General features: G+C 34.0%; 2 protein-coding genes across 2 annotated transcripts; both read right to left on the bottom strand.

The window, feature by feature from the left end:
• Nucleotides 1-1115: 1115 nt before the first annotated feature.
• Nucleotides 1116-6287, bottom strand: LOC125844691 (uncharacterized). The gene is made up of 14 exons (XM_049524011.1): nucleotides 5930-6287; nucleotides 4779-4890; nucleotides 4112-4224; nucleotides 3901-4023; nucleotides 3636-3808; nucleotides 3434-3509; nucleotides 3168-3254; nucleotides 2878-2958; nucleotides 2761-2793; nucleotides 2286-2339; nucleotides 2138-2179; nucleotides 1737-1815; nucleotides 1578-1648; nucleotides 1116-1485 (listed from the first exon to the last, which is right to left on the bottom strand). Exons 1-14 carry the CDS (start codon nucleotides 6107-6109, stop codon nucleotides 1384-1386), a joined length of 1326 nt encoding a protein of 441 aa, XP_049379968.1. The 5' UTR covers nucleotides 6110-6287; the 3' UTR covers nucleotides 1116-1383.
• A 2672-nt stretch (nucleotides 6288-8959) lies between these two features.
• LOC125845267 (nifU-like protein 4, mitochondrial) lies at nucleotides 8960-14790 on the bottom strand. Its single transcript, XM_049524744.1, has 3 exons — nucleotides 14473-14790; nucleotides 13576-13737; nucleotides 8960-9643 (listed from the first exon to the last, which is right to left on the bottom strand). Exons 1-3 carry the CDS (start codon nucleotides 14684-14686, stop codon nucleotides 9183-9185), a joined length of 837 nt encoding a protein of 278 aa, XP_049380701.1. The 5' UTR covers nucleotides 14687-14790; the 3' UTR covers nucleotides 8960-9182.
• Nucleotides 14791-15517: the final 727 nt, after the last annotated feature.

The raw sequence follows: 15517 nt of genomic DNA, 5'->3' as shown, positions 1-15517 counted from the left end.
GAGATTCAAATAAGTGTATCTTTGACCGTAATTTTTTTATATAACTTTTAATTATTTGGATTTATCAATTATTATGACTTATAGTACTTTTTACATAGTTCACGAATATAAATTTTATTTTAAAATATTGAAGATTACAAAAGCAAATTTATTATCAAACTTAAACTATTTGATACTCGAAAAATGAAAAATGTTACATAAATTAGGACATAAAGAGTATTTTTCTTATTCAACCAATAAAATAATACTCCACTATATTGGCTCAATGGAAATGACTTTTTGGACCAAAATTTTATTAATAATGAGTTCATTTAAGGGTAATAATCCTATTTTTGGGAGAAAATGATATTTATTTTTCCCACTTTACCATTTTTGTAAAAAAGAGATGAAACTAGAAAATTATTTCTCTCATGTTTTGGAGTGGCCTTTAATTTGTCCCTCAAATCGGTGGAATTTTATTATTTTTTTATATTTTACTTCTCAAAAGTTAATTTAATTAATCTTTGAAGCTAAATTAAATTATATTAATTTACTATTTTGAAAAATAATTTAAATAACTAAAAACTATTTAAAAAAATACTATAAGTTATAATGTTTCTTGTATCAATATGATAAAACAATACCTTATATATTTTAATTTGTTAGACTTACCTTCCTTTTAAATCTATTTTTTTTAAATGTCTTTCATTTATTTATAACTCCTTACTTCTAATTTTTCACTATTTTATATTATATCATTAATAAATGGCAAAGAAAAAAACTTTCTATCAGTGTCTTGAATATTTAATAGCATGAAATTGATGTTTTTTATTAAAGAAAAGAACTTTTGAAAGTCACGTGGAGTGTGGACTGTTGTTTCTTCTTGGTTAAGTCATTTTGATTTAATAAACTAAAATATATTATTTTATTACTTATAATTAAATAAAAAAACACAATTCAAATAAATAACGTGTATATATTGATTTAGTGTAAATATCATAAACTGTTACATGGTTTGATAAATGCTTAGCATGTGTTCACACAAACTAAAAAATAAAATCAGATAGCTTAACATAGACAAATCGTGACGTACACTTAACCCGCATCGCGCATGATCTTCTCATCCTTAGAATGGTAAAAAGGCAAGATGTTGAATTCACTAATATAATGTGCATAACCCCAGTTTCATATATACAAAAATACAAAAGTACAAACCAACATCTTTCATTTAGACCAAAAAAATAAAGTGATACATTGAAGAGCTACAAATTTTAATACACTTCTTCTAATCTAATTAGATCATACTTAGCTTCATAAGATTTACAACTCTATCGTACGTAGATCGTAGACCGGACTTATTGCCGTTGTATAAAGGGGCAGCCTTGGGTACCAATGTCTCAAGTATCATGTCAAAAGTGGTGCTTCAATGTTCTCTGCATTTTCATCGAAGGTCCTCTCTCGTGGTGCCTCAACTTTTAGCGTGCTAGCATAACACAGTGAAACCACCTAACGGAATTTGTGCAAGTTAAAGTTTTAACATCAACAGGTATGACAGGTGAAAAAGTCGCGGAAAGAAAGAAAGAAAAAAAACAGCTTACCATGCATAAAGAAGCACAGAGTATACTGAATCCTTTGCAGTTGAAAGGTGCATCGCGGGACAAAAACCATGCTGGATGAACGTTATGTCAGTGATTAAACACGATTTCATTAAGATGCATCTAGAGTTCTGTGTGTTAAGTGAATAGAAGATGACTTACAGGTCAATGGACTCATTACAATTGGAGATAACAAACTCGCGACTGATTGAATACCAGCAACAAATCCCTGTGCTTTGCCCTGTAATAGGAATGAGAAGACAGCACGTAATTATAAAGTAAAGTAGGCGAAAATGGGATTCTGTTAACATATCATCTTAAGCTTACTAACTAGCTACAACTACAAGTAAGGCAGATCTCGGACAAAAAACACTGATTTGAGTTAGTCTATGATTTGATGGGACGCGGACAAGTTTCCTAAATTAGCATCTTCTTGCCCCTTGGTGTCAAAGCTGAGGTGGGTCATTTTATTAGCTTTGCTTTTCAAGGACTTTGGCATGTATTGGGCAGAGATACATGAAGAATACTATGCTAAAAGACTAAAATCGCATGATTTCACTAACCTGATCTGCTGAAAGTGCTGCTTTAGATATTACAGCATAAGTCTGTCAAGAAAGTAAAAGGATATGGGATTATCAAGAAGAAAATCCACAAGTATTAAGCTCTTCAATGTAATGTGAAATCGTGAACGATGTTCGAGAAATTACTCACAGAGGGTTTAACAAGGATGTAGATGACCCCAAAAGAAGCACTTAAATATGGCACCTGTATTAACAAAGACAGTCAAAAACGATACTTGATGCTTTGGTATCAACAAGACGAGAAAGGGTTATCGAAGCAGTTAAAATTTTGAGGGAAGGGAAGGAGGAGATGGAAATGAGTATGAACTGATATGTATTCTTTTAGAGCAGAAGTAAAATGTTAAAACAGCTTTTGTTATATGCAATTAGTTACTCACACGAAAGAGTTTGGTCTATTAGTGCATTTGAAATGCGACTTTCATTCATATCCTTTCGTGTCATTTTCTTCTTCTCTTATCGAAATCAATTTGCTATATCGTAGAAATGCTACTAAAGAGAAAGAGGATATGCATAGATATGACCCTCACGGAACAATTAAGCATTCATTATCATCATTCTCTCATTTTTAAGAGTCAGCATTCTGTTTTAAATAATTAGAAACGTACCCAAGGTGCCCATGCTAATCCATAGAGCATTGCCTGCAAAACAAAGTGCGGTATGAGGTTATTTTTCCTTCAGAATAAGCGTCTGCTCCGGTACAAAAATTAATCAAGGGAACTTACATAGGCTATTGATGAAAGCAAGGCCATACAAAGTATCACTTTCTCCCCAAATAGAGGATTGATAAGAGGAAGCACCACAATCTGGAAAAATTCAAGTACAACAAAACAGAAAAATTACACCACTATTTAGAATATATATTCATCTGTACAGATGTACCGGTCCCCCCAGCCCAAACGTGCCCAGAACACGCACTACATATATACATATATAGTAGTCTATTATAGAAACATAGCCAGAATGGCTTCAATATCGCTGTCCAACAAACTCAAGGCTCAAAAATTCTGCATACCTGTGAGACTATGGAACCTACTCCCACCATCATCAAAATTTCTGAGAACTGATTCTTGTTGAAGCCAAAGGCTGATTTCAAATAGTACTGCATAATTAAGAATAACATATATAAGTCTCCAATCAATGTAGACAAAGTCGGAATTCACACTGCAATTCCATGAAACGGTAACAAGAACTCATCATTGTACTAATATTTTGGTGATTCTGAAGGACGGAACAAATATGGGAGGAACGTTGTTTGATTCAAAGGAGCAGGTGACATACCAGTAAAACGCTGCTGATCCCGGACATTCCCAACTCGTAGAAGAAAGATACAAGAGAAATGCACTTCAGTGTTGGGCTGAGGAGAACAATAAAATGTCGTTTAGAAAATACACGCAAGTTATTCTGAATCTATCTTTATGTGCTCCAAATCAACATGTGGTAGTAGAATCCGAAATGTAATGGACGACACGTGCAAAATTACCTGCTAGTGACAAGATTTGCAGCATATCGCATTGAGTTATATCGTTCCTTGACAATCTTCAAGGTATTGCTCTTTAGTGTCGAACTTTGGCTCACCTCTGTTTTTGGTGCTACAGTCTCTTCTAGAAACAGTTGCATATAAACAGGAACAAAGATCAAGAGACCTATTGAAACCTGAAGGAGGAAAGTTCATTAGGATGGATGCGATAAGTAACAATAATAGAAACATGGTTCCCAAAATTGGTCTAGCTATAACACCAACGTGCCTGGAAAATGTAGCCCACGGGAAGAAAACGTGCGAGGACATTCCCGAGAACATGGGATGCAGAAAAAAGGCCTGTAATCCAACTAAAAACTGCAGCTCTACTACTCACGTCAACAACATCTGCCTGAAAACCAAAAGAGAATCTGCAGTTAGATTCTTGATAAATAACGCAGGCTTAATGTTGTCAGCAAATTACCAAATGGAACTCCTACCGCATAAGCAACAGAGATACAGAAAATGCTCCCTTGACTTATGATATAGGAAATCGTCCGCAAGATATAATAAGCATAGACCATTTCCCTTGACTTATTGATGGTGAGTAAACCTGGGAGGTTAGAAAAGAAAGAGAGAATGAGCATTAATAAGCATGATAACCAATTAGCCATACATAGAACAACAACAACAAACCCAGTGTAATTCCACAAGTGGAGTCTGGGGAGGGTAGAGTGTAGGTAGACCTTACCCCTACCTCTGAGAAGGTAGATAGGCTATTTTCGAAAAACCCTCGGCATAACAAACAGTGAAATAGAGGTCCATACATAGAACAAATCCATAGAAATGCACTTTAAAGCCAAGACAAAATGTTAATGTCAGACGTGCCCCAATAAGCATAATCACCTAATTCAGGAAAAATATAGTAAATTTTTAGAACATGGGATAGTTCAGTTCTCTTGAAGTTTAAGTACATTAGCAATTAGCTCTGTAGTTTAGAAACATATTTTCCTTTGTCAAATTTACCACTCCACTCAATCCCGTAGAGAAACAATTAGAATGAAAGAGAATACAGAAAAAGTTCATGCCACACCATCAAGTGGGAAGCACACTTCAGAAGACATAGAAATTACCAAAATGTTTACTGATGATTCTAGCATTACGTACCGAAAGGAATAATTGTTGTAGATACAGTGAGAATAAGAAGCGGTTTACGCCCATACTCATCTGCAAGCTGACCTAGAATAGGAAGGACTATCATCTTGAATATTCCAACGACCTGCGTAGGAAAAATTCCTTAATGTTATAGAACAGCAAAAAGCCATAGGATGGGTGTCGCGCTTTCTGTAAAAGAATTATGTACACTGCTGGTTACACACAACAAATCAAATTGAAGTTACCCCACTCCCACTTCACCATCCTAAACAGACATGGGATAGCCTTGACGAGAAAATGCTAAAGGCAGCACGGGTAAATCTATTTAAACACTAATCAAGAATCACAATAATGTTCTTCTACTTAAACACTGACAAAGAAAAAAGATGTGACTGAATAGTTCAATGCTGAACAAAATCATTACCACCATCCCAACAAGATACATTATAGTTTCATACAACTAATGTTAGTATCTACTTCAACGAAAAGTCCACTAAGGAAACAAGTGCCTTTCCTTTACATAACAAGCTCCTTACTCAGTCCAGGGGCAAGATTTCCTTTTTTTTCCAAATGTTCAATCAGTGTCCTATTTCCATAGACAAATAACGGAATCAAGCACTCAAACAGAACGAAACAATTAAATTAGGTGATCATTTCATCTAAAAGCTTCAGTTGTTGAAGGAGAATACACCTTAAATACTTAATTATATGAGTATGTTACAACACACGTCTCATGGTCTGATTCTATTTCATGGGCCAAACACATGTATATTATGTCTCAACACGCGCCTCATGGGATTGATTCTTTTTCATGGTTCAAACACATGGAAATATGCTTTTTTGTGTGTGACCATCTTAGCTTAATCCACTAAGCTCAACAATATCAAGATTCCTCAAAGAAAAGAATATGCAGACAGTAAAGGGTCATTTGGTATGCGGAATGTGATAAGCAAGGATATTCATGAAATTATTTTATCCCGCCTTCTATATGGAACAGTAATACCACCATATCAGTATAAAAGGAATAAAATAATCTCAGAATTAGCTAATACCTCAAACAAAACATGAAATAAAACTAATCCCAAATTTTATATCGAGATTATTATCCTTATCCCACGAAACAAAACAACCCCTAAAAGGTAAAAGAGGATAAGATTGCATACTGTTTGTTGAACACCATTGATGTAAATAGCTTCAGAACAAGTGGTTTTGCCTGGACAAAGAGCACCAGTAGTAACATCAACAAGCACAGAAACAGTCATCTCTTCAGCAATCCAATGAACACATAATGGCAACAACAAATGCAATAAAGGCTTCAACTTTTTCATACCCTCAAACCCCATCTCTCTTCTTTCTTTTTTTCCCTCCTCCCTCAATCTCAACACTTCAAGAAACAACACATTAAATAAAAATTAGGAATAACTAATTTCTGTTATAAAAAGACAAGAACTTTATGACTTTTTTAAATAGATTTAGACCAAAGGGTATCTAAAGATTTGATTTTTATTAATGTAAATAAGATGACAAATCAACACTAGTCATCCTACTCACAAATATCATCAAGAATTGCTTTTTATTGCTTTAAAGAGTTGTACATTGTGCTTTTTAGAGTAGTACTTCTTGAAAGATAAAAACTCACCTACCCCCAACAAGGGAGGGTGGGGTTGGCGGGGGTGGTGGGGGTTAGGGGGGTGGTTTGCACGTGTGAACACTAGTGAATCGTGTGTTCTACTGAGGTTTTGTGTCCAATGTGGCTATTTTTTAAATAAATTATTAGGCTAAAAAGTGTGTTGGATCATGAATGTAAGAAAGTGACAAAAGTTGGAAAGTGATTGCTGCGTGTTTGATTGATTGTGGCATGCACTATCCTTGTTGTTGTATCCCTTTAATTTTTTATTTTATTTTTTGAAATTTTAAATGTGTGTTTTTTTTTAAAAAATAAATTTATATGTGCTTGGTATGATAAACAATGATTTTATAAAAAATTAATTAGTATTTGGTCATCATGGGTGATCCCATTGCTAATGTTAATTTGTCTAATATTATTATATTGATAAATAATTTTATATAAATAATAATAATAAATAAAATGAATATATGAATAGTGTTTTGTGCGAAGAAAAATATTTTCTTGAAAAATGATTTTTAAGAAGATAAGTGAAATTTCTATCCTATTTTTGTGTGTTTGGTAGTTAGACAACTATATTATTTAAAAAGATTTGTACTCCCTTTGTGCTAATTTATGTGGCACTTTTCGGATTTTGAGATTCAAACAAGTCTATTTTTTACTGTAAATTTTGCATATATCCTTTAATTATTTTGAATTTTTGATCATTGTGATTTATAGTACTTTTTACGTAGTTTACGAATATATAAATTTCATTTCAAAAAATTGAGAATTTCACGCGTAAATTCTGGTCAAACTTAAATTGTTTGATTCTCAAAAAATGAAAAATATCACAAAAATTAGGACAGAGGGAGTATCATCTATAGTTAAATATTACTCCCTCCGTTCCATTTTATGTGGCAACATTTGACCGGGCACGGAGTTTAAGAAATAAAAGAAGACTTTGAAATGTTTACTAAATTGCCCTTTAAAAAGTAGACTCTTTTTTCTCTCTCCTCATAAATGTATTGGAGTATTATTTTAAGATTAAGTGGGACCAACAAGGATAAAAGAGGAATTGTACCTTTATAAAGTTACCTTATAAGGAAATGTGACATTCTTTTTGGGACTGACCAAAAAGGAAATAGTGCCACATAAAATGGAACGGAGGGAGTATTAGAGAGATAAGGGGTGTAGGTTCGTAGGGATGAGGTGGGGATAACGAAGATGTAGGTATGTATGATAGAGACGACACAATTAATATAGAATGACACATGTGAAACTTTTTTTTAAAAAAAATTCATTGGAGAATTAAATGGTTAAAATTTTCATTCATAAAAGAAGAAACGATTCCTTTTCTCTTTTTTGAAAAGAGAAAAATGGCATGGTAAACTTTTTTCATGTCAACTTTTTTTTTTTTTTGTGAGAGCGCTGTCTGAAAAGTGAATTTAAATAATTGAGCCATAATTCTATTCTATGTGCTTTTTTTTTTTAATTGGATGAGTTTTTTTTTTTTACTTGATTCTTATATTAAAAATAAAAAAATTACTTATCTAGTACAACAAATTAAAATAAACTTATTATCAATTTCAATATTACTCTTATTAATAAATAAAATATTAGTAATAAAATTTAAACTTGCAAAATATAATTAATAACTTAATTAATAAAATAAACTCCTAACAAAAAAGCTTTTAAGAGAATAATCAAATTGACATGGACCAAATAAAATAAGAGAAAGTATCCTTTGAGCTCAGAATTTTACAGTCTACTTGTAAATAAAGCCACCTAGTAATTAAAGTTGGTGTAATTACATACTATAGAAATACTTATTTGTAAGTCATTATGTAATTACACGAACTATGATAATTATCAATATATGCGAAATCAAACTTTAAAGTATCAAAAATCATATAAAACTAATTTAATAATATCATATTATTCATATCATACATATCCACTCCCACTTACCTTTCCACAACATTTAATGGTTAGATAAGTCCAATTGGTTGACGGTTTGACAAATATTCTTTAATTTAATATTCTCGATAACAAATTGATCATGAATAGAAAGATGGGAACACTAATTAAATAGGCATCTATTTCAGATTGTGACTACTTAAATATCAGCACATCACTAAATTATCTTATGCCCATCCCATGAAAAGTAGGAATATAATCTTACTTCTTGAACCGAACTATTTTAACTGGCAATTGAATCCATTAGTTCAATCAAATCGGATAGCTTGTTGACGTAATCTATCTCTCTGCTTGGACAGAAGATGCAAACGCAAAAAAGCTCAAGTGATTTTCCATTGACTACTGTGAGAAGATAATTCCATAACCACATTTTTGCACTAAAAATTTATTTACATTGCTTTAAACAAAAAGAACATCTCATTTGCAGAAGCATTAGATCTGCACACAAAACATGAAAATGATAGAATTGCATATAACAGATGGACAAATGGTTAGAAACTTCAAAAAAACTTGTGCATATATATGCACTTCAGCATTTTTATAGACTCATTAAGGAACATGCTGCAATCAGCTGTCCTGTCTTCTGTGGAGTTTAAACCTGAAATCCAAAACCAGCTAAACATATAGCTGAAACTATTTATTTGAATGTCATCAAAACAACTACCCAACTACGATTCTCGAATCTCGAAGCATATAAATTTGATAGATACAAGAAACTAGTGCACTCGATTTCACTCGCTGTTTACATGGAGGAGCATGAACAAGACCTGCCTCCCCTGATTGTGATCTTTCTGTCAGCAAATTAACTGAAGGAAGCTATAACAGTATTACTACTCGTGTGCTGCCCCGGTTAATGCAGGTTGTTCGTCTTCATCCAGTTCCTGTTCCACACTTTTAACCTCGGGTACATAATGCATGAGCATATTCTCGATACCAGACTTAAGGGTAACTGATGAGCTAGGACAACCACTACATGCTCCTTGCATTTTCAATTTGACTACTCCTGTATCTGGATCAAATCCTCGGTATACAATGTCCCCACCATCATCTTGTACAGCTGGGCGAATACGAGTCTCTAAAAGTTCCTTGATCATTGCAACTATTTCTGAATCATCCTCATGGATAGCTGTATCCATGGAGGCTGCAGTACTGGAGTCAAGAAACACTGGGTTACCAGAAGAAAAGAAATCCATAATTGCTGCAAATATTTCAGGTTTGAGGAAATCCCAGGAAGCTTCTTCACTTTTTGTTACAGTAATAAAATCTGATCCAAAAAATACACGTGTAATCCCTGCATGAAGGAAACAGGATTCAACTCTTACGGGCATAAATGAAAAAGCAAAGAACAATAACAATACGTCCCGTCTAATTTATTTGACACAATCTCCTTCTAGGCATCCCAGATGTTTCACATAATTCTACAAAAATCAATTGGTATGTTTCATGATTCAAATATATCAAAATTATGCATCTAAGCAGTTACGTGATATTTTTTCTCAATTACCACTTATCTTAATGAACTTACCTACATTATATACAAGTCAGACTTGTGTTATAAAATTCCATATTCATTCAGACTATGCAGGCATAATATCTAAACTTAAAATCACATGAAATTCTTGTGGATTTAGCAAAAAATCATAAAAAAAATTAGAATGATAACATTACTAGAAAAAAGCATAATATAATGGAAGCAAATATCTATATCATGATACCAACTAGTTAAGTCTGGCATTGACAGAAGTCCTTTTAGTTTATCTAGAGATAAGTGTGTTAGAGAACTCCAATTTATTGAGTATCGGAATGGAATATGTCCAAATGCAGCAAAGTGGACATCGAAGCTCATATAGCCAACCCCAACAGAATCTAAGTTTCTAATTCTTTTCCACCTTCCGCCCTTGAGGATTGGTAAATATCTGTTTCAGATCTCCAGGCATCACAGGTGAATTGGTGCAAGTTTAGGAACATGGTCCACATCTTTCATCTGCCAAGCAGACCTGTAGTAAACAGATGACTGGCTAGCTCTGTTACTTCCTCACATACACAGCATCATTTGCATACCATGATGCCTCTTTTCTGCAATTTTTCTCTACGTAGGACTAGTTTCATGGGTTGCACTCCAGCCAAAACATTCTACTTTTTGCGCAGAACTTTTGTTTTCCTATTTATCGTCCCAAGATAAAACTATTTTCAATCATTTCTTAACAGCACCATGTAACAAGCATTCATTACATCTTTGTTTTCAGTCCAATACATACAGAATCTTGCATTTCCTGAATATCTGCATTCCCTATTACTATTATGTATTCACATCCTCAATCTCCCAACCATTGAAAATCCTTCTGAATAGTCCACTTTCAGTAAAACAATCTGCTAGAGTGCAACTCTTGTTTACATCCTATTGTATAAATTTGGCAAATTGCCCCTAAATGAACTTCTCCAACTATTTGTTTATGCAGAACTTCATTTTCCTCCCATAATACACCTTTAATCATATAATGATTTGAACATCGTCGCATACTATTCACTGGTTTTGTGCACCATTAATTTCCACTTTATTCCTCTTCATCGACTTCTGATGTTATTTGAGTAACAAACTCTTGTTATACTCTTTCCAGAACAATTGGTCCACCAAGAGGGTACATCAACACAGTGCATGGCACTGGTCTTTGGGAAAACATCTCTAGGTACAGAGATGAGTTCTTCCAAAACGTATCCTTCAAGGTTGGAAATGGATCACATGTGAAGTTCTGGAAAAATAAATGGCTGGGGACATGGTACTTAGAGACTTATATCCAGCACCTGCCTCCATTGCATGCAATCCTGAATCCACTATTGCTGATAATAGAGAGGGGAACATCTGGAGTATTACTTTCAGAAGGAACCTACAAGATTGGGAGGGTGAAGATTTTTTGAACTTATTAGGTTGGCTTGAGGGCCACAACATAACAGAATCACAGCCAGACAGAATCTCATGAGGAAGTTCTATGCAAAGGCATATACACAGCTACAAGCATCTATGCTCTCAAAATGAGATTATTGAAAACTGGCCATGCAAACTTATTTGGAGGAATAGACTTCCCACTAAGGTGATCTGTTTTACCTGGACAGCTTTAAATGGTGCCTGTTTGACCCAATATAACTTAGCAGAAGGAGCTTTCAGTTGATTAATAGAAGGTACATGTGGCAGAGGAACCTGGAGTCCATTGACAAATCTACTCATATACTGTCCAGTTGCAGCAGAACTTTGGAACTTCTTCTTCTTCTCTATCTTTGGACTGAGTTGGATGCAGCCTCAGTCAATTAAAGATGCCTATGAAAGCTGGAGACTTTGCAGAGTTGATAAAGCCATCAAAAAGATCTAGAGGATGATAGCAGCTACTATATTTTGGTGTTTATGGAATGAAAGGAACCGGATATGTTTGATGGAATTTCAACTCCAACACACTTTGAAGACTAACTGTTTAGTCAACCTCTACCGCTAGATGACCCTTACCCCTGTAAATTGCCCAATTATTTTTTTAAGTTTTGTTAGCTCCTTAAACTTAATTACATATGTACTGGAGTTGGCACTACTTTTGCTTTTGTATCTATTCTTCATCTTCTTGATGCTTTTCAATGATATCTTTCTGACTTCGTAAAAAGAAAACTTGTTATGCTACTTTACAACCGACCTCCATCTATATTTTTTTGGGATAACTGTGGTGTTCGGGTCAGCATACGCGCAACCTCCCTAATTGGTTAATTCCATGAAATACATGCTACCTCCCACCAGCATATATACCGAATAACTCTGGTCATCAAGGCTTGGACAAATGCAAAGAAATCACCAAGTGTTTTGTCCCCGTTGAGATTTGAACTTGAGACCTCATGGTTCTCTACTCACCCTTCATTGGCCACTAGATCAGACTCTTGTGTCAGCTCCATTTATTTTATCATCTTTCATTGACGCAACCTCATTCCCACAAGGAATATCTTAATTAGTTGCTTCTAAACCTTTGGGCGGAAGAAAAAATGACATGCAGCAAGTAGGGATCCCATCTAGTACACTAATGGCTGTCAACCTTCCTCCAAGGATGAATACTATTTTTTCTTTACTGGTGAAGAGGGAAAATTATATTTCCTCCAAGGAACTTAACTTTTTTTCACATTTCTCAATCACTCCTTCCCAAATGTAGTATAGTTTTGCTTTGCCCCCAAAGTAACTCCAAGTAAACTAAAGGAAATTGTCTACTTCCATCCCAGTATCATCATAGCCAGCTTATGAAACCTCTGGTCAGCATTTACTATGAAACAATCGCTCTTAGCTAAGTTGATATGTGACCAAGCTGTCCTTAAAGATTAATAGAATCGCCTTCAGATTCAGAAACAATGAGTCATCTAGATACAAAAACTAAACTCATTCGGAATTTCCTTCTTCTTTTTTAACAATGGCTTCCGGCCAGCTTCCCCGCACCTCGACTACTCCACTAGGTAATTGTACCTGTTACCTGCCACTAGCAGGAGTATTGGGTAACTATGTCCACCATGTTTTAGGCAAATGCGAAGAAATCACCTAGTGGTTTTCTTTTTCATGGTTGCAATAACCAATAAGCTACACTCAGTTTTGCACAATCTATGATGAAGACGTCAAAACAAAGAGCGAAGGAGAAGCCGATTTGTGATTGCAGAAAAGCAAGTTGGCAATGAAAAATGAAGTAAAAGGGCCTTCTAGGCTCTAGCAAAATAAAGTAATAACACAAGGCACAAAATGCAATCCCAACATATTGTTACCGTCTCAAAAAAAAAAAAAGCAATCCCAACATTCGAAAAAGCGCTAGTTCTCAAAATTGCTCCTTTTTTTGGCAATACATTTGTTCCTATATTTATTTCTAGACAGTTGTATTGCACATACAAAAAATATTCTGTTTTGGTACTGCCTTGATTAAAGTTGAATCCACAGCCAGTCAGCCAGATGATAAAATAGCAACAATTTTTCTAATAGCCTAAATGCTGCTATGTAGTATGTTAGTGAGTTAAATTCAGGTAACTGCACTAAATTAGGCATCTTTTCTTCCGCATTTCTTCCATTAAAGTCTGAAGAGGGTTAATATTATAAACACAATCTGTGCAGTCTAATGAGAAGTAATATTATAAACACATCCCCACACATTAGTAATCTGTGAAATGAACATAGATGTTAAACGTCTAAGTCTTCACCATCTAAGTTTCGAGAACACATACCATCTATTCCAAAGAGGGCCTTCGCCAGAGGTGAATTCATGGCAGACCGAGCATTTGGAAAGTCTGCACTCCCAGCTTCCACAACTGGCTTCCCAGGATAGAACATTAGGGATAAAGGATTCGGAGTTGATTGAGTTTGGATAAACATGGTCCTCTTCTGGCCTGTTCACAGAAAGTACATGATCAGAATACAGACATTCACAAAATCTAATAGTTAGCACACTCATTTATCACATGAGGCAATTACTAGATCAACTGTGTAAACTATAAAATCTTAATCTTTTTGTAAAGGCAGAAAATGATGCGAGAAAAAAAACAATACAAATTTTCTTGATCCTTTTTCTAGTTGCTTCTATATGTAAATTGCACAAACAAGTTCCATTTTCATTTCTAAACGCTGACTAAGTTCAGCTCCCATGGAATCTCATCAATTATCAACAGAATTCAAATTCCTTATTATTGTATGCTCAATTCCCAATATTCATTGAAAACTTCTCATGTAGCCCTGCTAATTCTTTTTCTAGTACTAAGGCCACATATATGTACTCATTAGTAGGAAAAAAAAGCCTTCACCTTCAAAACAAACAATCATTCAAAACTGGTGTCATCCAGGCTTCTAGTTCAAGCTCATCAATCGTCCGGAAAAAAAATTCTCAAATTTATGAAAACACTCTTCAGAAAGAGTCCAACTTTACATTTTCCCCTCCTTCCTTACCCCAAACATTTTCCAGTAAAAATCCCATAAACCCAAAAATATCCAGAAAACACCAATTGTACTCTCGTGTAGTTGCAAAAATTCACATCAAATGATAGACATTCATGCTCTCTAGTGACTATCCCGAAATTATTTTTTTTTTTTTTAAACAAAAGAGGAACTAGCTGAATATAAAAACTTACCTCCAAAATGGCTCCACAATGGCGGACATGAAGAAGGAAACTTTGAAGGCTTTATCGTAGTGAAATCAGAGAACGCATGCGGCGTATTAGAAGATAAAGCGTAAAGAAATCGACGAGATGTGGAAAGTGAACCATTTTCTACATAGGGTTTAGTTAACAATCTACAGCTGCGGAGATTCGTTCGCGTTATCAATCTCCCTATTAATCCCTTCATTACCACAGTTTCTCGTACAAGCTTCTGGCAAAATCTAGATTCTTCGAGCTTCAATTACAGATTTTCATGGCGGTATTTTGCCTTTTGATGGAATTTCAGACTGAAACGTCAGATGGGAGAGAAAATGACAAACATGATCCCTCAAATATGAAGTTAGGTTCGAAATAGTACCTTAGGTTACCAGTATGTGAAATAGAAACACCAAATAGCAAACAAAGTAGACATGTTCACTCTATGTGGCGTTGTACATGATAGTTTTGTGTCCTATAAGGTGTTCTGTCGGTGTGTATTATGTTACGTAAAATATATGTGTCTACTTATTTAATTTTGTATAAATTTAAATATCTATTTGTGTACATTCAAAATTAGAGAATATAAATGTCAGCTAAAATAAAAAAGTAGTTTATAGTCAAAAAGTTATAAAGAGGAATAGTTGTAAAAGTCAAGAAGTACCTACCATTGATTTTTGATGAAGAATGTGCTAACTCTTGTTAATAACGTATTATAAAAATAAAGTAAAATAAGACTAAAAATACTATAAGAAGATACCAATATAATAGAGAGACAAGAGATGAAAATTTTCTTATATTTCTAATAACTATTTTCAAATGTACACAATATGAATTTTCATAGGCATAAAAATAGTTAATAATAAACATGATATTAATTATAAAAATTATGAAGGAAGAAAAGAATATGCATCAAAATTGGCAGCAAAAATTATAGTCTTGTCAAAATTTTAATCGAATTTCAATATAAATATTAGATGTCAAATTAAAAATTCAAAGATGAAAAGAAATTTAATTCAACCTTCCAAATTATTATTTTTCA

Source organism: Solanum stenotomum, chromosome 11 (assembly GCF_019186545.1).
Source record: "Solanum stenotomum isolate F172 chromosome 11, ASM1918654v1, whole genome shotgun sequence".
NCBI lineage: Eukaryota > Viridiplantae > Streptophyta > Magnoliopsida > Solanales > Solanaceae > Solanum > Solanum stenotomum.
Note: the sequence above shows the minus strand (reverse complement) of the source record. Positions and strands in the feature narration are given on the sequence as shown.

What these genes read in the sequence shown, in the direction of transcription:
- LOC125844691 (XM_049524011.1), bottom strand. Translation starts at nt 6,109, where the DNA reads ATGGGGTTTGAGGGTATGAAAAAGTTGAAGCCTTTATTGCATTTGTTG. An exon ending in TGCTTTCATCAATAGCCTAT is followed by an intron (nt 2,794 to 2,877) that starts GTAAGTTCCCTT and finishes TTTGTTTTGCAG; the next exon opens with GCAATGCTCTATGGATTAGC. An exon ending in CAGCACTTTCAGCAGATCAG is followed by an intron (nt 1,816 to 2,137) that starts GTTAGTGAAATC and finishes TTCCTATTACAG; the next exon opens with GGCAAAGCACAGGGATTTGT.
- LOC125845267 (XM_049524744.1), bottom strand. Translation starts at nt 14,686, where the DNA reads ATGAAGGGATTAATAGGGAGATTGATAACGCGAACGAATCTCCGCAGC. An exon ending in ATTGTGGAGCCATTTTGGAG is followed by an intron (nt 13,738 to 14,472) that starts GTAAGTTTTTAT and finishes TTCTGTGAACAG; the next exon opens with GCCAGAAGAGGACCATGTTT. An exon ending in GGCCCTCTTTGGAATAGATG is followed by an intron (nt 9,644 to 13,575) that starts GTATGTGTTCTC and finishes TCCTTCATGCAG; the next exon opens with GGATTACACGTGTATTTTTT.